Source organism: Emys orbicularis, chromosome 10 (assembly GCF_028017835.1).
Source record: "Emys orbicularis isolate rEmyOrb1 chromosome 10, rEmyOrb1.hap1, whole genome shotgun sequence".
In the NCBI taxonomy this organism is placed as follows: Eukaryota; Metazoa; Chordata; order Testudines; family Emydidae; genus Emys; species Emys orbicularis.
In genome coordinates this window covers 54013033-54033715 of record NC_088692.1, presented here as the reverse complement: position 1 = coordinate 54033715, position 20683 = coordinate 54013033, and the positions used below count along the sequence as shown (strand labels likewise).

Sequence of the window (20683 nt, the reverse complement as noted above, 5' to 3'; positions counted from 1 at the left end):
AAAAAAAAAAAAAAAAAAAACACCACTTTTCTATTTTGGCATTGTTATTACTGCACATAATCCTGCCAATCTATTAGGAAATTGTCATCGTCCAGTCCAGAGTCAAATTTCCAAATTTAGCCCATACATTTCAGCTACTAACGAGTTAAACCTTTTAAAGTTTTATTACCATTTTATAATAGGTTTCCATTTGAATGGATAAATGCAGGAATGTCAGAGTCATCTTTTACTTTATGGAATAGTAAGTTCATAATTCAAATTGCATATTGTTATGCATGAATTAATATGTCAGGTTCTGAAATATATGTGAGTGGGACCTATAATATAGTATTCAAGAATGGAATTTTTGTTTAAACAATACATTAAATCAATTAATCTTTTCTAATGAAAAACTTCTGTTTTTGCAACAGACTTCTTTTAAAGTGAGCTTACTATTGAAACACTTTCTTTCACAGTATTTAACATAATATAGAGCTTTGAGAGTTGACATTTATAACACAGCAGAACAAACCAATCGTCTCGCTATGTTCACTTTCAACAAATGTTGGAAGAAGTTTTACTGCTATATGTATTTTGCCAAAAAAAAAAAAAAAAAATTCCCTTCTTTCAGTCTTTTCTAATACATGCAGGACTGTACCTTGCTGTCTTTCATCCCTGCTAAATGCTGGATTGCTCCAGATATTCCAACAGCAATATAAAGTTCCTAGAAGAAAAATAATTATTAGTGTAAGTGAAAGTTTGTAACAGCTCACTGAAACTATAACAAAAATCAATATTGTAGAGTGTTTTAATACACAAGTAATTTCTCGTCTAGATTACTGAAATCCAGATATCCCAGGGAACAAGATTTGGTTCTCTTGTCCAACTGGCCAGTTTTGGGGTGGGAAATAAAGACAAAAAAAAGCATCTGGCACATACACAGAACCACAGTGATACCCTGTATACGTGAGGTTTGTAGTGTTGTAAATGCATCATAGTACACACTACTCCTTAGTTGAAGGATGGACTGTCACCATTGGAGGGTCTTTCAGATTCTCTGAAAGATTTTTTTTTTTTTAATTTAATTTTTTTCTACCAGTTTTAATTAGATACAGGTTTATTAAAAAAAAAAAAAAAAAAAAAACATTTTTAAAATTCAATTTGAAACTGACAACCTTTGTTAAGGCCTAAATTTACTATAATCATTTAAATTAAACACAAAAAAATAATATTAAGCAGTATATGTTTGCTACCCAGTTTCAAAGAAATTCACCCACTGACCTAGTGGTATTCACTGGCTATGCACCTGGAACCAGAGTTTGCTTTTGACAGCAGTAACCTCTTCTGTAGGTGCAAGAAACAAATATTTTTTTCTTTTCAGTTTACTCAGCTAGTTCAGTTCAATAACTAGTTTATTCAAAGTTAAGAAACCAAGTGGGAGTGGAAAAAGCAGGAAAGCTTGTTTTTCTCTTCCAAGCCATGAATAAAAACTAGGTGTGAGCGGGTGAGATCTACTAGTCCTAAAACTGAAGGACACAATGACCAGAAACAAATCTGTTCAATTTGCTAACTACCGAGAATTTAGATTAACTGTTTAACAAATCAGTTAGTTTTAAATGCAAAACATGTTTTGATAAACTTTTTCTTATGTATCAGCACACGTAAGATAGCTTTATTTAATTAAAAAAATAAACGGTTTTTGTGCATATTTACTTGAATTTTCATCCTAATGCAGCTTGACACAACTCTCAAATGAAATTAACTACCTAGTAAATACAAAATGCAACACTCACCATATTCTAACAATAAAAATGTAAAAATTAAGAATCTGAACATACATAAGTTAAGTTACATAATGGTTTAAAGAAATGTGCGTAGGTAGAGTGAACCCACCTAGGTAGCAAGAAGCAGCACCACATTTAGTGTAAAGAGTACATTTGGGTTGCAAATCAACACATTTTTATGTTACTAATAAGAACCAACCTTTCTTTAGAAAAATAACTAAAAAGTACAAATGTAAAACATGATTAAAATCAATTATTTAAATCATGACTAAAACTGGTGATTTAAATCAATCCACCCTGCTACTATCTGTCTTGGAGACAAATAGGGCTTAAGTCTCCAGGGTTGTCAATGTGGCAACTTTTACATACTTTATATTTGAAATGGGTAAGAATTTATAAGCAAATAAATCTAAATTCTTCAAAAAGGCTTATTAATATTGGCAGTCTTAATTTATAGAAGAAAACGGTTTCCCCTTGGTTTGAAAGTCATCCTGACTACAATCTACCCAAAGCCAGGCACATTTTGAACTCATGGAACAATAGTTTTCGGCCAACAGTCCAAATTTCAGTCAACATTTTATTGTTTATCTACCTTCAGAAATTCACAGAAGAGAACTAAAGAGTACTTTTCACTACCTCATTCATAAAGACCAAGACAAGGAGCTACTAGCCAGAAGGAAGGTCTGTCTAAGTTAAGTCATCATTTCTCATTGCCTCTCACTCACCCACTCTCCAGTCAAGGTCCTCCATTTTGAAAACAAAAATTAAAACAATCTTAGTTACAAAACCCAGTGAGTTTATAACACCTATATTGCAATGCAGAAAGAGCATAGTGTACATTATGATCAAGGAGGTAAGAAAGACTTTACTTTTTTTTTTTTTAAATCGAAGAGTGTTCTAGTTCAAGTTAGCATTTTTGGGTCAGCAAATTTATCAGGGACCCAAAAAAGCCACAAGTGGTGGTTTGTATGTCCTTTTCCCACATGCTTTAGCGCATCCCAAAGAACCACACAATGCCAGCCGTTGTCAATTTAGCCTTTTACCTTACTTGAAATATGAGCAATCCACCAAAAATTACCATATATAACAGACATAGGCAAACAGGGAGGGTTGGGAGTAGGAGTCCCGGGGGGCCTGTCAGGGGGCGGGGATGTTGATAGGGGTCGGGAGGGCAGTCAGGGGACAGGGAGCAGGGGGGGTTGGATAAGGGGGTGGGATCCCTTGGGGCAGTTAGGGGCGGGGAGGTCCCAGGAGGGGGTGGTCAGGGGACGAGGAGCAGAGGGTGGTTGGATAGGGGGTGGGAGTCCCAGGGGGGCTGTCAGTGGTCAGGGGTGTGGATAGGGGTCGGGGCAGTCAGGGGACAGGGAGCAGGGGGGTTGGATGGGGGTGGTCAGGGGACAAGGAGCAGGGGGGTTTGGATGGGTTGGGGGTTCTGAGGGGGGCAGTCAGGGGGTGGGAAGTGGGAGGGGGCAGAGGCCAGGCTGTTTGGGGAGGCACAGCCTTCGCTACCCGGCCCTCCATACAGTTGCACAACCCCGATGTGGCCCTCAGGCCAAAAAGTTTGCCAACCCCTGACATATAAAGACAGTAGAATACAGAATAGAGCACAAGGATAAAGTCCCCAATACAGTACAACAAATATTAGAAAGTGATCGTGTAACAATCCTTGTCCTTAACCAAAGGCCTTCTCCAAGCCCACACTTGGAGTCTTGTTACAGTGTTTCAATCACAAACTTTGCTAGACACAAAACTGAGGTATCAATTTTGATGCCCCACCCCACATTCCAGGCTTAATTTGGAGAAAAATCAGCCTGGAGCTCTAATCTTGATTTCTTCCATCTTACAAGAGGCAGGTAGTACTCAGAAAATGATGCCCCAACTTTCCCTAGTCTTTATTATATTCTTCCCCTCCTCCCAACTAACTGAAGCACTTTCCCATTTAGCTTTAAAGTGAGCTGAGATCTATTTTCCCTTCGGCAGGCTTAGCAGCCCAAAAGCTGCAAATAGTGTGCCAGAGTCTAGATCACTGGTTCCCAAACTGGGGTTTGCGAAATGTTACAGGGGGTTCTTGGGAAAAAGTTCCCTAATGGCGGACAGAGCTGTCCCTAGGGACCCCGGGCAGCACAGGGCCAGCAGCCCGGAGCCCCTGGACTTCCAAGAGCTAAGCAGATCAAAGCAAGCATCTCTCTCACACTGAGGAGATTTAAACTTCAAGACTCTTTATAAGAAATGGAAAGGGAGGTGGATATTTTTTGCTGTTTTTAAAATTAAATAGGCAGCTAATATTGTTTTTAAAATTATTATGAAGAACAAGTTTAAGCTTTGTTGTAACATCCGTTGTTTGCCTGGACTGCTCAAGACCTGAATGCTTGCGTAGGAGGAACTCTTAGAGTTGGTTTCTTAAATACCTTCATCAAGGAGTATCAGGTGTGAAACAGCATGAAACATAGGAGCCTTGTCTAATAAAAGTCTTATTCAAAGTGATACAAGCTGCGAAAGTGTGTTGCTGTTTTCATAATGTAATAAAAATAATGTAATGATAAATAATAATAAATAGTGTGTAATAAGCATGTCATAAAAACAAATTTTATATTTCCAAGATCACTGCTCTTATAATTTATACTCAGGTAAAGGAGAAAATCCCTGGAAATAATCATTATGAGGAGGGGGTTCACGAGACTTGACATTTTAGTGAAAGGGGTTCACAGGTTGTTAAAGTTTGGGAACCACTGATCTAGATCAAGGAAAGGGACTAAAGTGTAGCCTTATTGGCTCTTAGCATGATGTTTCAACTAGAAAGCCTTGGATATGGCTGTTTCCCTTTTTATTCACCTCAGTTTAACTGCTACCCACTTCTGTTCAATTCTTCACTCTAAAATTACATGCACAGAGCAAGTTTAGAATCCAGAGTTCCCACACCCGGACTCCTGCATGGGGCTTCTCCTTCCCAAGGATCGGGGAGAACACTTATCTCAATGGCACATTTTATTCTACTGGATCCCAGCACAAAAATAGCATTGATCATTACTGTCTGATACCAAATAAGCCAAATTCCTGCCCCATTGCTCAGGGGAAACAAAGGCGGGGGGCTTGAATTAAGATGGCTGGATGAGAAAATTTAGGAGAAAATTTACTTATTTCTGCCAAAGAGTCTTCAAAAATTATACTTTTAAATTTTTATTTTATTCCTATGTATTCATGAATCTTTCTCACTGTTTACATAGAAAAATCTCTCTAACAGTGATAAAAATTATACAGAAGAAGCGCAGAGTGATGATAGGATATTTCCTTTTGAATATAAGAAGTCTACAAAAGCAGGAAAAATATGCATTAGGCTATGAAATGCATCTCAATTCTGAGCATTTTCACAAAGATATCTAATAGTTAGAGACTACAAAATTCATTGAGCTTGCACCTCCCCTTTACTCAATAGATTACTGCTTGGGGTCACCCCATTTTAACTGCAGCTGCTATGTCTAACAAGTGTAATATAATATGTACACAGAAGGAACTATGGTTAGACTGTAATATTGTAATTATCCCAAAGGAGAAAAAAATGTTACTGTAATATGATTTTGAGAGAGATTCATTAAGCGCTGGTTTTCTAGACTACCAGGTTCCTCTTGTCAGTTTGCTAAACTTTTAAAGACCAGTCTTTGGAAGGAGTCCAATTTATCAAAAGTCAGACATTCATGTCTATTTCCTATTAACATATCTAGTAAAGACAAAGATGTTTTCATTGAAAGGTCATTTATACACTACCAGATTTCTTTGTCCAAAAAGAAATAACTGTATGTTTAAGACCAATGCACATCACTAGCCTTTTAGTTTGCCTGCCTTCAGCTTCCCAAGTATGATATCCAACCCATTTTGATTGGTTTTAGTTTGTGTGGTAGATCACTTCAGGTAAGCAACACTTTCACTTGAATGTGTAATTATAAAGACACTGTGCAGAACAGCATGTTTCCTATTAGTAGTTCCCTACTGCAAAAAAAGAAAAAAGAAAAAGAAAATCCAAGTATTAAGAAGGAGACTCAGTTTAATTAAATGTACCAAGCTGATTTGACCAATAAAATTTCCAAGCTGCTAGGTGATGCTTACATCAGCACCAAGGAAGGAACTGGTCACCCAAAAGGCTCTCAGCCATATCCCCTGTCAAGATAAGGAAGATTAGGAAACCCGTATTTCCTCTCAGCTCTAAGGTGAAGTCTTCGGAATTATCTGTGCTGTAATAGTGCCCAAAGTCCCCAGTCAAGTCTGTGGTCCCATTGCACTAGGTACTGCATAAAAACACAAGAGAACATGAAGCCAGATTTCGTATTGATGCTCTCAGAAGGCACAGTCCAGGTGGACGGTGGGTAAAAATGGGTTTACACCATCTGTGTGTTTCCCAGATTTGGAGTCCCTGGAGCAAGTTAGAGCACCTTCCGGGGCTGTTCTAACTTTCTGTGACATATGTCAGCCCTATGCTGCTCCTGCACGGGAGAAATTTCACCAAGAGGGCACGTCAGCCTCTTTACATCACTGGGGTGGCAAAAAAGGGCAGTTGTGGGGCCAGATTCTAGTCCATGGTCCTTGCCCTGAAGAGCTCACAGTCCAATCTGAAAAAGGATGCAGCAAGTGAATGCAAGTAATATGGGGGGGGAAGGGAGAATGATATTAATATGATGACATGGCTATAAAACTATATACTCAGGTTGATGGTTTTGAATATTTTGAACCTCCTTCAATATTACCAAGGAATATATACACATTAGAAGGGTTTGGTAAATATGAACAGCACGAGTGTAAGGAAAGGGGAAAGAGGAGAGCTGACGGGGAGATGGTATGGAATGGAGGAACCAAGAAGCATGGAAGATGAAGGGACACTGTGAATAGCATACAAGGGCAAAAAGTGGAAAGGTAGAGAAGCACGAGTAAGACAATACTAACAAATAACAGTTGTATTTAAATTAAAGAGGTGCTATTTGGGGAATTGGTGGCAGTGATGGAAATGTGTGAAGGCAAGGGGGGAGGGCCAGCAGCACACACTCACTCCTTGTGCCCTGACTCCTCAGGAGGGTTACAGCAGCCGCCAGAGATGATTCTGGTTGTGGCTGGGGAATTTGTAACCTGCCCAGACAATCACACAGTAATTGCATAAGCATGAGAAAGGGGGCAGGCAGAGGCCCAAACTCAAGCATTCATCCCTGGCACCTCTTAGGTCTGTAGCAGCAGGTTTGAGTCAGAACAACTCTAAAGAAAGAGAATCACCACTTAAAGCCCTGATTTTGTTCTATGTACAATCTGGATTTTGACTCAAATTTCAAGCAGCCAGAATTCTAGGCTGAGAACAATCCTTACTCAGATCTCTCCATGAACTACCAGCTTAGAGTCAAATTAAAGTACCCAATCCTGCAAATGCCTGCATCTGTAATTTTCACTCCATGCATCTGAAGAAGTGGGGTTTTTACCCATGAAAGCTTATGCCCAAATAAATCTGATCGTCTTTAAGGTGCCACCGGACTCCTTGTTGTTTCTGGTGGATACAGACTAACACGGCTACCCCCGATACTTAAGCCTTACTCGAGTAATCCCAGTAAAGTCAATGGGATTTCTTATACAGAATTTTGTAGGATTGCATCTGAAATCCATATACCCAGTTACACTAAGTTTTATGGACTGTCGCCTACAGGTCACTATATAGCATACCAATAGATCAATGCAGAATGTTTTTCATGTGTACCTAGATCCCCAAATTATTTATGAAATGATGATTTCCTAAATGTGCCATGTCTTGTAACGTTACTTGATATTTACTTATAAGATTATTTTAAAATGCCCACGGCTGCCTTAGGGCAGTTACATTTGCTTAAGAGAGCCACAAGAATAATTTTTATTCTCATTTATAGTATGAGTGAGAATTCTCTTAAGGTACTGTTTTGTATCTTGCACAGGTGTAACACAAGATGAGGTACTTGCTTTGCAAGTGTGCTGTCAGCTCCTATTGATTTTTATCCCAACTTTTGAATTACATTTAAAATCTTCAGTGTACATCAATTTGTCATCATTGCAGTGGCATGCTTTTAAACAGCTAGTTTAATGAACCCCTTTGGCACATATACTCTTTCTACAGACCGCCCAGAGATTTTATTTTTTTTTGAAAGAGTGAAAGGACAATAAAATTAGAAAGAAATCTTAGTTATGAGAGTTACTTCACATGAAGGATCCCTTCCAATTAAAAGCTATTAATTCAATAAAATATTTTATGGCTTGACACTAGTTATATGTAAACACTGTGTATCAGACAATTATTCCAAAAAATGTACTAAGCAATAGTTGAATATCTTGCATTCAAGTAGCAGAGGTTATTAAACAGTACACAAAGTATTGCAGTTCCATCCAGTCCTAATCTCTTTCACTTAAAGAACCTTTAAGGACTTTGATCAGCCAGGGCATGTAATTACTCTTAAGAAGCATGCTTAGGGTGTCTGCTGGAGTACAGGGCCATACAGCATTTCTTTCTGCTCTCCTGGGAACTGCACATCAATTGCTTTCAGCTAAATGCACTCACATATGAATATTTTAGTACAATTTAATGTTTCTGCACCAACCCCAAAGGAACAGAGCATCAATTTGTGAACACAGTTCTCTTGGAGTTAAAAGCCATGCTGGATAATGCAGGATGAAAGGGTTGTCAATCTTTAGCTTTTTAGCAAGTCAGAGAAAGGTAGTCTGTAAATTCAGTCCCAGCTGCATACAAACAGCTCTCTAAAGTTCGCTGCTACAGAGCTACTTTTCAACACTAGTGAATTTTCAGAGGAGACAGTCCAAAAAACAAATGTCCTAAGCATGGCCATTTTTCCCAAAGCTATTCCTATCTGCTAACTACCTAACGACCTCAACTCAACCATTTATACAATAACAAGTGCGCCTGCTGGTCTGTTAATAAAATACCCAAATGTAATGCACAAATAACACATTCCCACAAAGAAGCTAACTATAGGTGTGAGAACATAAGTAATTCACCATGTGCTCGATTACTGAAACTTTAGCTATCTCAACATGCTCTTGTACCTATGGACAATTAGGAAGTAACGAAAATTTTGTCCATATAGCTGTTGATAAGCAAGTAGGGGAATACTATTAAAAAAAAAAAAAAAAGTGAGTATGTACAAATAAGGAGGTCCAGATGACATACAGCCTAGGGACCTAAGGGAATTAACTAGTTCACTTACTGTTAGCAATTACTTTGAAAGGGAGTCAGAGATCTGAGAAAGAACATGAATACTGGAATAAAGACAAAGTGGTACCAACCTCACACCCCAAAAAAGAGAACAAGTTGCATAGATACCATTCACCAGATGGGACAAGTAAATAATCCCAAGGAAAATAATGGAATACATATTGAGAAAAGAATTTGCAAGCACCTGAGTAACATGAGCCACTAATATAAAGAATAAATCAGCCTACACAAAATATCTGATTGCTGTTTTCCCCTGGTTTAATAATGGAATTAGCACATTAAAAGAACGCAATAAATACAATAATGCAGCTTTGAAGTATACGATGTTGCCTCAGATGGACTGAACAAAACGGTCAAAAAAGTGTGATGCATCACATGAAGGAGAGATTGTCTAGTGCAGTGCTTCATAGAAAAGTAGATTTTTATTTTTTGTCCAGTCTTCCTTTAAATGCCCAAAGTGATGGAGCTTCCACCACTCCCCTGGGGAAACTATTCCACTGCCTAATGTATCTCAGCACCAGGAAATGTTCCCTACTATTCAGGCTCCATTTTCCCTTTCTCAATTTCATCCTGTTATTCCTAGTTATATGGGATGTACCTCACTTAAGGGTTTGTCTACACATGGAATGAGAATATCTGCATAATAGTTATTGTGCTTTAAACTCATACCCTACCTTAATCCAAGTTAATTCTGAAATGTACACAAGTCCCAAGTTGTTGTTCTCCATCCTTGGTGTTTGTGCCCTTCAAATATTTTAGACTTACATCCCACGCTTAGTCACATCTATTAAACCAGGGGTTCTCAACCTTTTTCTTTCTGAGGCCCCCCACAACATGCTATAAAAATCTCCACAGCCCACCTATGCCACAACTGTTTTTCTGCATATCCAGTAGATTAAAAGCCCATGCCAGCATTAGGAGGTAGCAAGCAGGGCAACTGTCTGGGGCCTAAATTCCCTGTAAGCGGTGCGGCCGTGCAGCAGCCCATTTAGCACCAAGCAGGTGCTCAGGGAACCCGCCCCGGCCCAGCCTCCAGCTGTGGCCCAGACCTGTCACGGCTGGGGGAGGGGCACCTATCCTGCAGCCCCAGCCCCGGAGCTGCCACAACAGGGAAAGGCACCTCTCCCCCACAGCCCCAGAGCTGCCGCGGCAGGGAGAGGCACCCCTCCCACCAGTGCAGGTGCTGCTGTGGGAGAAAGAGCTGGGGGGAGTCCTCTCTCCCTGCCGCAGCCCCATAGCACTCTCCTGAACCCCAAACCCCTCATCCCAGGCCCCACCCCAGAGCCCACACCCCCAGCTGGAGCCCTCACACCCCTGCATCCCAGTCCTGAGATTCCTCCCACACTCTGAACCCCTCAGCCCCTTTTTAAATTTTCGCACAAAATATTAACTTCCCCAGTATTCCAAGACTTACTGAAAAAAATCAACATTAGTGCTGCAGTGAGCTCCTCAGCCAGCTCTTTCAAAACTCTTGGATACAAGTTATCTGGACCAGCTGATTTAAAAATGTCTAACTTCTGTAGGTGCTGTTTAATCTCCTCCTGAGATACTAGAGCAGGGGCAGGCAAACTTTTTGGCCTGAGGGCCACATCGGGTTTCCGAAATTGTATGGAGGGCCGGTTAGGGGAGGCTGTGCCTCCCCAAACAGCCAGGCATGGTCTGGTCCCCGCCCCCTATCTGACCCCCCCCCACTTCTCGCACCCGATGGCCCCCCCCCCCCGGGGCCCCTGACCCATCCACCCCCCTGCTCTCTGTCCCTGGACCCCCCACCCCTAACTGCTCCCCCACCTCCCCATCCAACCCCCCTCTCCTTCCTGATGGCCCCCCCAGGATCCCTGCACCATCCAACCACCCCTTCTTCCTGTCCCCTGACTGCCCCAATCCAACCCCTCCTCTCCTTCCTGATTGTCCCGCTCCCCCCCCCCCCCTCCAGGCACCCCTGCCCCATCCAACCACCCCTTCTCCCTGACCGCCCCCGGAACCCCCGCCCCCATTCAGGCCGGGCTCTGCAGCTGCGCTACCCCAGGAGCTCGCAGCCCGACTGCCCAGAGTGCTGCCCACGCGGCAGCGTGGCTGTGGGGTAGGGGGCTAGCCTCTTGGGCCAGGAGCTCAGGGGCCAGGCAGAACGGGCCCGCGGGCCGGATGTGGCCCACGGGCAGTAGTTTGCCCACCTCTGTACTAGAGGAATTGAAAGTGTGTGTTATATCATGATATGACTACATCATCTCTTTTTCCCCACAAATACAGAACAGAAATATTCATTGAACACTTCTACCTTTTCTGCATTATTAATAATTTAACATTTCTATCAAGTAATAGACCAATAACACTGTTAGAATTCTTTTTGTTCCTAATACACTTTTAAAAACGTATTATCCTTATCTCTGCTGGCCATAGATTTCTCCTTGTGTTCCTTTGCTTGTCTTATCAATTTTCTACAATCCCTAGCTTCAGATTTATATTCATTACTATCAACTTCCCCTTTTTTCCATTTTTACATACACATCTGCCTTCACTTCCCCTCTAAACCAGGTCAGTTTTTAAACCAATATGGCCTTCTTCCTCAACTGTGGCTTTTGATGTATCTAGTAAAGTATTCTTAAACAATTCCCAATCACCATTCATATTTTTCTGATTAAATTAAGGGGATGGGAGAACTTGCAAGAAGAGACTGGAAAAAAATTCCACTGAATAGTTTGGATACATGACAGCTAATGCGTACAGAACAATTATCTACAAGTATATGAAAGAGAGAGTCAATATCAAAGAGAGAGGAGTTTTAGGGCAGTCCAAGAGGAGATAATTGGATGAAAGAGCAAATGGATATCTTCCTCCTAGTAGTGAGATCATTTTAGATTCTGAAGGGGCAGCTTTCACTGTTTTCCCAAAGACTACTCCACTTGCCATTTAAAACTAGAGTGCACTCCTACAAGCAGAGGACATGCTGTTCTCCTTAGAATCATCTCTCCCAGCATTTGCTAGGAGAACAGTTTCAGCATCTACAGAGGAAGCAGGCTCCCACAGAGTTTCAGGGGACAAAGTCAGAAGCAAGAGGGGGAGAAACTAAGGGATGCCATATTCTCTGTTTGAATACCTAAAGCAGCAGCAGAGTATATCTTTGGACTTGCATCCCCTCACATTTGCCCAGAGAAATGGTAGGCCTAGCCAATGGCAGCACAGTTCTTGTAGAAGCTATGTGGCCATTGTGAAAAGGGTAGCTAAAGAGTAGCACAGAGGCACCAAACCTCTGAGAGACCTGCTGATCTCTTTCCTGCAGATCTATAAGGCTGGAAGGTCACATCACCTGCCTCTCCTATAGCATCTCTAACCCTCATCCAGCCACCCCAACTTCAAGGTTTTGCAGGACACTACATAAGGTTTACAACAATTTACTGCCCCTCATATACCCTCTGTGAAGGAGCTTACAAGTTTAACAGCTTCAAAATTCAATAGCTTTAATGATTAAATGCTAGACAGAAAATCCTGCCATGTGCCAGTTCAAGAACAAGTCTACACACCATTATAGGACAGCAACACTGCTAATGCTAATAGCTCAAATCTCCATGAAACACCAAGGTGTTCTTTTCTAAGTGGAATACTATCATAAATGGGACATAAGTACTTGTTTTCATGTATCTAAGCAGTTGATAAACACAGTATTGTATTTACCTACACACTAGCTTTTTGTGGACATCTATGCAGGTGGGTATATTTTAATTGCGTAAATTGAAATCTCTGCTTCAGAACAAAATTCCCCATCAGTTCAGCAAGAATAAGTTCACCTGTTTGGGAATGCAGTAATTTTCCAAACTACATTAGTGTAATGAATATTTACAATAATCTAAACGTCTAATCAAATATTCAGGCATTCACAAAAAGACTTGTAACGAATTGAGTATCCAAAACTACTCAATTTGAGTGTCCTAAAAAGAGTTAAAAAAGAAAAAAGAAAAAAAACCACTAGTAAAACAGGGACAGCACATGGTACTTATTTTAAGGAACAAATTCCGTACATTAGCAGAATTTTTATATGGTCAATGTAATAGAAGAGGACTGTCTTTTTGTAAACAACATACTCTTAAAGCAAAGAACACAAAATAAGGTTTCTTGTCACTAATTAATATTAAATTAAATTGGATATATAGGATTTTTCAATTAGTAAGAAAGATTTTAGCTTAAGATTCAGCAGACACATGCTACTGCTTATGCCTAACAATATTCTCTGAGTTCACAGATAATCTTAACACAACTTGCCTCCTTATCTATAAGCTAAAATGCCCAGTAGGGGAGTTTTTATTTGGATATCAAAAGTTTCAAGAAAATATTGCTAGCGTAACAGACATTTGGAGTCAACAGTAACAAAGTCTACATTAAATTAAAGTAATAAACCCCAATGTCGTAAAAAGTCTGGAACAACAACTCAAAAATATACAAGAGCAACATTACAACAGCTCCAGTCAACCATAAAATACATGAAACTCAAGAATGAAAGTACCGTATATACTCGATCATAAGCCAGTTCGTTTATAAGCCGGCCCCCCCAAGATGGATAAGTAAAAATGGAAAATTTTTATAACCTGTTCATAAGCCAACTCTATAATTCAGGGGTCAGCAAACTTTGGCTCCCGGGCCATCAGGATAAACCACTAGTGGGCCGAGATGGTTTGTTTACCTCCAGCATCCGCAGGCATGGAGATAAATCTAAGTAAACAAAGTGCCCCGGCGCGCCAGCTGCTTACCCTGACGGGCCAGGACAGCAACTGGTGGGGAAATTTTTTTGAGGGGGGGAGAAGCTGGGAGTCAGGGGAATAACCCCTGTGACCAGCCCCCACGTGACCCCACCCCTAGCCCGGGACCCCCACACTCTCCCCATCCCATCCCTTCACACCTTATCTGGGGAGGATGCCTCTGGCCTGGCTGGAGCTGCTCCAACAGGCTGGGCAGCGCGGCCGCAGCCTGCTCTGGCGGGCCAGACCGGGCAGCGCAGCCACAGCATGCTCCGGCGGGCTAGGCCAGGTGGCGTAGCCACAGCCTGCTCTGGGGGGCGGGGCCGAGCGGCACGGCTGCAGCCTGCCAGCCCCGGAGCTGCAGCTGCTTCGGAGGCTGGGGGGAGAGCAGTGTGGCCAGAAGCAGAGAGACTCTGGCCCCGCCTCTTCCCTTCTGGCTCTGCTGCCTCTCCTTGCTCCCTCTGTTGGGGGGAGGGACTGTGTCCCACCTCTCCCTCTCTGTACCCGTTCATAAGCCGACCCCCTTCTCTGGTGCTTCCCTTTTTTACTAAAAAAAATTCGGCTTATGAACAAGTATATACGGTACATGATTTTACAAACACAAAACTATTGTGAAAGTTAAAGTGTACCATGAAATGTACTGCACACAGACTTAAGTCTCATGTCCATAATGGAACATTTGTATTTGAGTTTCTTATTCAACTAATTTCTCCAGTCACTGAAGAAAAGTGAAAGGTTTTATGGAAGTTTTCTAGGAACATTCCAAGAAGAATGTGTGTTGTTTAAAAAACAATAAAATTGGCAATATGGTCATGTATTAGCATATTAGCATTTCGGAAAAGCTCTTAACTGTGCAAAACACACCTCATAAGACTGTGGGGATTCACAGAGTGTCCCGTGATGCACTAGCTGAGCTGGGTTCTTAAATCTGTAGTCAGTCAGACAAGGAAAAATTAAGGGTCAAGGACCAAAATTTCTCCCCGCTCATCACATCCACAGAAAAAAAATAAGGAAAGAAAAAGAGGTATCCCAGAGCATTACCTTCTTCACCAACTAAATGGACGAAAGCACCTCCCCCCATTAGAAGGCAAAAAGAAGCAAGACTCACACCCTTCTTCCCCGCCTCTAAGCTCTCAGAATTAGTCTCCACCTTCCTAGTCCTTAACAACAAACCCAATTCCAGATCCATCCCAGTCCCCCACTGGGGCTATGCAAGCAGCTATAAATAGAATAGCAAGAGCATACACTGAAACACTTTTCCCCCAGAAACTAAAAAGCACAGAAAAGCAGACATCTCACACTCCAGCAGTTTCTTGTAGCAGAGTCATTTCCTGCTTTTTACAACAAATACAGCGATGCATGATTTAAGTCAGAATTCAATTCTATCTAATCTGAGTGGAAAACTAAGGAATCAAGTAATGTGATTACTTAATATACAAGGTTGCTTTGTGACTGCACTCAAGTAAAAACTTTCAGAATATACTATACTATACTATAGGCTCCTGCTAAACTATCTTCATAGCAAAGCTTGCAGTCACCTCTTTCCGAGGACTGTTCGGTATCTAGTATCCCTTTATTCTATTTCAGAGAATCCAATTATATTACTTTTCTAGGTGAACCTCCTCTTCAGCTATAAAGACATACTCTCTAGCTAAAGAACTGAATTGACTACAAGCTTGAACTAGTTAACTTTCAGTAGGAAAGATTCATTGGAGGTCAAGTACATGCATTTTTAGACCTTTTCAATCTAAGGTAGGCATGCATTATGGCACAAAATTCTCTCTTCAAATTAGTAACTCTAACCTTTTTACTATCAGTTCAGCTTGGTTAAATTCCAACTTACAGATAGACATTAAAAATAGTTTATGTAAGTTACAGTATATTGCATTTTTGACCTGTGATTTGGCACTATAGCTAACTTTGAACAATTCTTTCAATTAAAAAAAGTTTTAAGTTTTAATGCTCTATACAACTTATTTTTAAAAGCATTTAAAGAAATAGGAGTAAATATAGCAAAATGCTGACCAAAGGATTTCTTAACTGTCTCATTTACATCCACATGGTTGCATCAATTAAGATTAATTTATTGACAAAATAGTAAGCCTCGTCTATCCACTCCAAATTATTTTGATAGTCTAACTACGGTCACCAAGATTATACGAGTTTCTTATAGCTTTTACAAGTTGCTGATGTGATGTGATCAGTCATCTGGAGTGAGCCTTCTCCCTCCAAAAATTAGTCTTTTCTATTCCAACTTTTCATAACTGCCTCTAGGGCTGAAGATCAAAAAAGCTTAGATGTCCTTGTCTCTAGAATGCCCTCTAATGCTTCCATGATCCTTGACTTTTATAAACCATTTCACAGCTGAGATGTCCCTGAACTAGCACTTTGCAATATAGTCAACATTCCTTGTTTATTTCCCATAAACTTGTAATCCAACAGGCTCTCTGATGCTTGATGTTCTGGCATTTTCATATGTTGCACAAGCTTTGCTTAGCACACAGTGCAACAATTCAGTAAGAGTTACCTAAGAGCTTAGAACACCACATCATTAGTGTGCATATGAGGAACAGCTCTGTAAAGTGCCTAACTACAAAATTACTAGTTAAAGTTATAGGATCCACAGAATTAGAAGCCAATGCCAGCCATGATGGCATTCAGTAGGTCAATGACTTCTCTTGAAAGATGCAACATGTTCACACAGACAACTGAAAGGAATCCAGCATACAGACACCTACTTGAGGTAACTTGCAGAACACTTCAGGTGAACAATAAGTGGAAAAAATGTTACACCAGGAGTTCTGTTGTTGTGACCTTAAAAATGCAAGGTGCCTTTTTTATAGGAGGTACTTGGATGCTGCTGCTAGGTTCAATATTAAATCTTGACTCATTATATGCATTGCATTAGAAATACATGATTATATTTTTATTAATGACATGGAATACATACAGTTCTCTTATGAAAAAGATAGATATTTCCATACTTACTGGTGCTACTATTTTGCCTGTCTGTCCAACCTGCATGTCATTGGGAACAAAGCCAGCATCAACTGCTGCACGGGAAGCACCAACTGGTTGAAAGAAAATATTTTCAGTGTTTTCTCTTAAAATATTAGCTAGCCAAATTTAGTTTGTATATTAGCAGAGTGTCCCATGCAATGGCATGTATTTGAAAATTTCCCTCCTAAGATTATATTCTTATAGTACTCTCTCTGTACCACTGATTGAAGTTTCTAGTTATTAAGTGCTAATGCATTTCATAAGCAACAGGAAATCCCTACTCCTACCACCAAAAAGAGTTGTATATTTAAGTCTGGCATATTTCCACCCTTCACTTCATCAAAAAAATATTTGCACACAAGTGCTTTCCCTTACTCTTCATCTACCTTGTATGATATGTTTGTATCATAACTGACCTCTTATCTCCATGGGACATGATATCATAAATGTTTTGCTTAAATTTGATTTTTCTTTTATTTGTAAACTAAAGTGTCTAAACCAGGTGTGGCCAAACCATGGCTCATAAGCCACATGCAGCTCTTTTACAGTTAAAGTGCAGCTCAGAGCCCCCCAGCCTCCTCGCATTCTCCACCTACCGGGGGGCGGGGGGGTAGGGGCTTCTGCCCTGTGGTGGGGGAGTTCTCAGGGCTTTAGCCCCGCATGGGGGACGCTGGGGCTTGAGCCATGCCTGCTGGGACTCGGGGTTTCAGCAGGAGCTGAGCTGAAGCACCGACAGGCGTGCCCCATGGGGGAGAAGCCCCGAGCCCCAGCAGGCATGCCCCGCAGGGCTGAAGCCCCGAGCCCTGGCAGGCATGCCCTGCAGCTCTTGAACTACTGAAGATTATCGTATGCGGCTTGGAGAGTCAGTAAGTTTGGTCACCCCTAGTCTAAACATTGCCTAAAAGTCAATTAACAGGTCAATTTAGAACAAAACCATGTTTGAAAATATCTACTCATTGTTGCATTTAAAATCTAAAAATTACTATCGCTGAATAAAGAGAGAAAATATTTTTTTACTTTGTATATTTTTGCCACCACATTATGCAGAGTCAGTTTTTCCTGTTTGTATCATAGATTAACAGAGGGGAAAGACTTAAAAAAAAAAAAAAAATTAGAAAATGTGACTGTAAAACCACAAAAACTGTCAGGGGCGCTCTGGTGCAGATGCAATACCTAAAGCTATTTTTAATTCACTTTTTTTAATTGACTAGATTAAGTTAAAGGGTGCTCCTTTTAGTGACATACCACCTCATCATCGACCCAAAAAAACAATACTAAAATGTTTCAATGGCTAATATTAATCTTTGGGTATTTTTAATCATGAACAGACACAAATTTACATTTAGCAAAGACATTCATAATTATACTTGAATATTCAAAATTACTTTAATGTATTCCATTTTCATTGAATGTCTGCATTTGAATACCTATGCTGTACATAGCAAAGAAGTTTTGAATCCAAAACTTTAAGTGATATTGCCATTTAAAAATACATATGAAAAATTTCCCCATGTTGAGTTTTTCTGCTTACAAAGGGTACCATTCAGATATTTTACCCAAACTCATGCAGCCTGAAGAAAAGAGAGTGTTTCCTTTTTACAGTGTTAAGATGCCATCAATGGCAAAACAGACCATAATGCCTAGACAAAAGGCAATTTTACATCAGTAGTTGGATGGGGTTTTTAAAGACTATCAAAAAACACTAATGTGATCAAGCCTTGTTCTTTTGTGTCAGTTTCAAACACCCACAATTAAAACAATAAATTTTTTTTTTACCTGCAGCATGCAACTGATCTGCAAGGTCATATAACAGTTTGAAATTGTCACCACTCTTCAAACCTCGCCCTTAAAGGTAAAAAAAGGAAGGAGACATTTGATATTCTGTTCAAACACCTTGTAATAGAGAATGTATGCATACATGACACACATTACCAATACTTGTATTCACAGAGGCACTCAAGTACTTTTTGCAAGGGGTACTTTTGACATTTTACTCAACAGTTCTAAGCACCCCTATGAATCTTGAAAATAAAAATTTTAATTCATACAGATTTTGCTCTGTTCCATTTGATTAATATGTGGTTATTTCTTATCCATGCATCAGCATTGCCCTGTCTTGTTTGCCTCCTTAGTTGTCAACAGTATCATCAATTCTCTCTAAAGTCTGGGAACAGGATTTGTTGTCAATTTGTGCTCCCTCTGCTGGCTTTAGTTATATAGCTCTCCTACTGCAGAGCAAAAAATAAATAAAAATACGGCCTTGGCTACACTTGCAGATGTACAGCGCTGTGAGTTAAACCTGACTTTGTGCAGCTGAGTAGGGAAAAGCGCTGCAGTCTGTCCACACTGACAGCTGCCCAGCACACTGTCGTGGCCACATTTGCAGCAATTGCAGCGCTATTGGGAGCGGTGCATTATGGGCAGCTATCCCACAGAGCACCTTTTCCCATTCTGGCGCCGTGGGTTGTGGGAAGGGGGCGTGGGTGCGGGGCATTCTGGGTCCTGTCCCAATGCCCCGTGATGCATCGCTTCGCATCCCAGAAATCCCTGTTTCCGTCCACCTTTGGCGCCATCTTTCAACGGTTTCTGTGCAGCGCGATCTGTCTGCGGGAAATGGAGTCCGAACTGCTGAGGCGTATGCTGACGAGTCTCGCCAGCACGTCACGTTTGGCTGTCGAACTATTCCTTAAGATCCAAAGTGACAGTGAGAGTGAGGGTGAAGAGTCCGACGATGCTATCGAGCCGCGTAACGCGTACAACATGAAATTGCTTGTGGCATTCACGGACATGCTCAGCACCATGGAACGCCGCTTTTGGGCTCGGGAAACAAGCACCGAGTAGTGGGATCACATCGTCATGGAAGTCTGGGATGACGAGCAGTGGCTGCAGAACTTTCGGATGAGAAAAGCCACTTTCATGGGACTGTGTGAGGAGCTTGCCCCCATCCTGCGGCGCAAGGACACGAGATTGAGAGCTGCCCTGCCAGTGGAGAAGCGGGTGGCTATTGCAATCTGGAAGCTGGCAACTCCAGACAGCTACCGGTTGGTCGCAAACCAGTTTGGAGTGGGAAAGTCGACCGTTGGAATCGTGTTGATGCAAGTTTGCAAGGCCATTAAGCGCATCCTACTCAGAAGAACCGTGACTCTGGGTAACGTGCAGGAAATAGTGGATGGCTTTGCACAAATGGGGTTCCCTAACTGTGGAGGGGCGATAGATGGGACGCACATTCCTATTCTGGCACCACCCCACCTAGGATCCGAGTACGTTAATCGGAAGGGGTATTTCTCTATGGTTCTCCAGGCGCTTGTGGATCACCGTGGGCATTTCATTGACATTAACACTGGCTGGCCTGGAAAGGTGCATGACGCACACATCTTTCGGAACACTTGGCTGTTCAGGAAGATGCAGGCCGGGACTTTTTTCCCCAGAGCAGAAGATCACGGTAGGGGAAGTTGAAATGCCCATTGTGATCCTTGGAGATGCCGCTTACCCGTTAATGCCGTGGCTCATGAAACCCTACATAGGGAGCCTTGACAGCAGCAAGGAACGGTTCAACTACAGGCTGAGCCAGTGCCGAATGACTGTGGAGTGTGCCTCTGGCCGTTTAAAGGGCCGCTGGTGATCTCTGTATGGGAAGCTGGACTTGGCCGAAAACAGCATCCCCGCAGTTATATCCGCGTGCTGTGCCCTCCATAATATTTGTGAAGGGAAGGATGAAAGCTTCACTCAGGCATGGACCTCCGAGGTTCAACACCTGGAGGCTGAATTTGCACAGCCAGAGAGCAGGGCTATTACAGGGGCCCAGCGCGGGGCTGCAAGGATTAGGGATGCCTTGAGGGAGCAATTTGAGGCTGAAAACCAGCAGTGATATCTGGTGCCCTGCACAGGAGTGAAGTGCAGTAGTTCGAATCTTTAGGAATCAGTGTTTGCTAAGCAGACAAGCAGACTTGCAGTGCCTGTTTATTTCC

General features: G+C 41.5%; 1 protein-coding gene across 1 annotated transcript in view; it reads right to left on the bottom strand.

Moving 5' to 3' along the window:
- The window catches only part of ETFA (electron transfer flavoprotein subunit alpha), a 49606-nt gene that overhangs the window by 8703 nt on the left and 20220 nt on the right, over positions 1-20683 (bottom strand). The window contains exons 8-10 of the mRNA XM_065411934.1: positions 18492-18560; positions 16704-16786; positions 638-703 (exon numbers count right to left, since the gene is read on the bottom strand). Of these exons, the coding sequence (XP_065268006.1) occupies positions 638-703; positions 16704-16786; positions 18492-18560 (218 nt within the window). The remainder of the gene's footprint in view (positions 1-637; positions 704-16703; positions 16787-18491; positions 18561-20683) is intronic.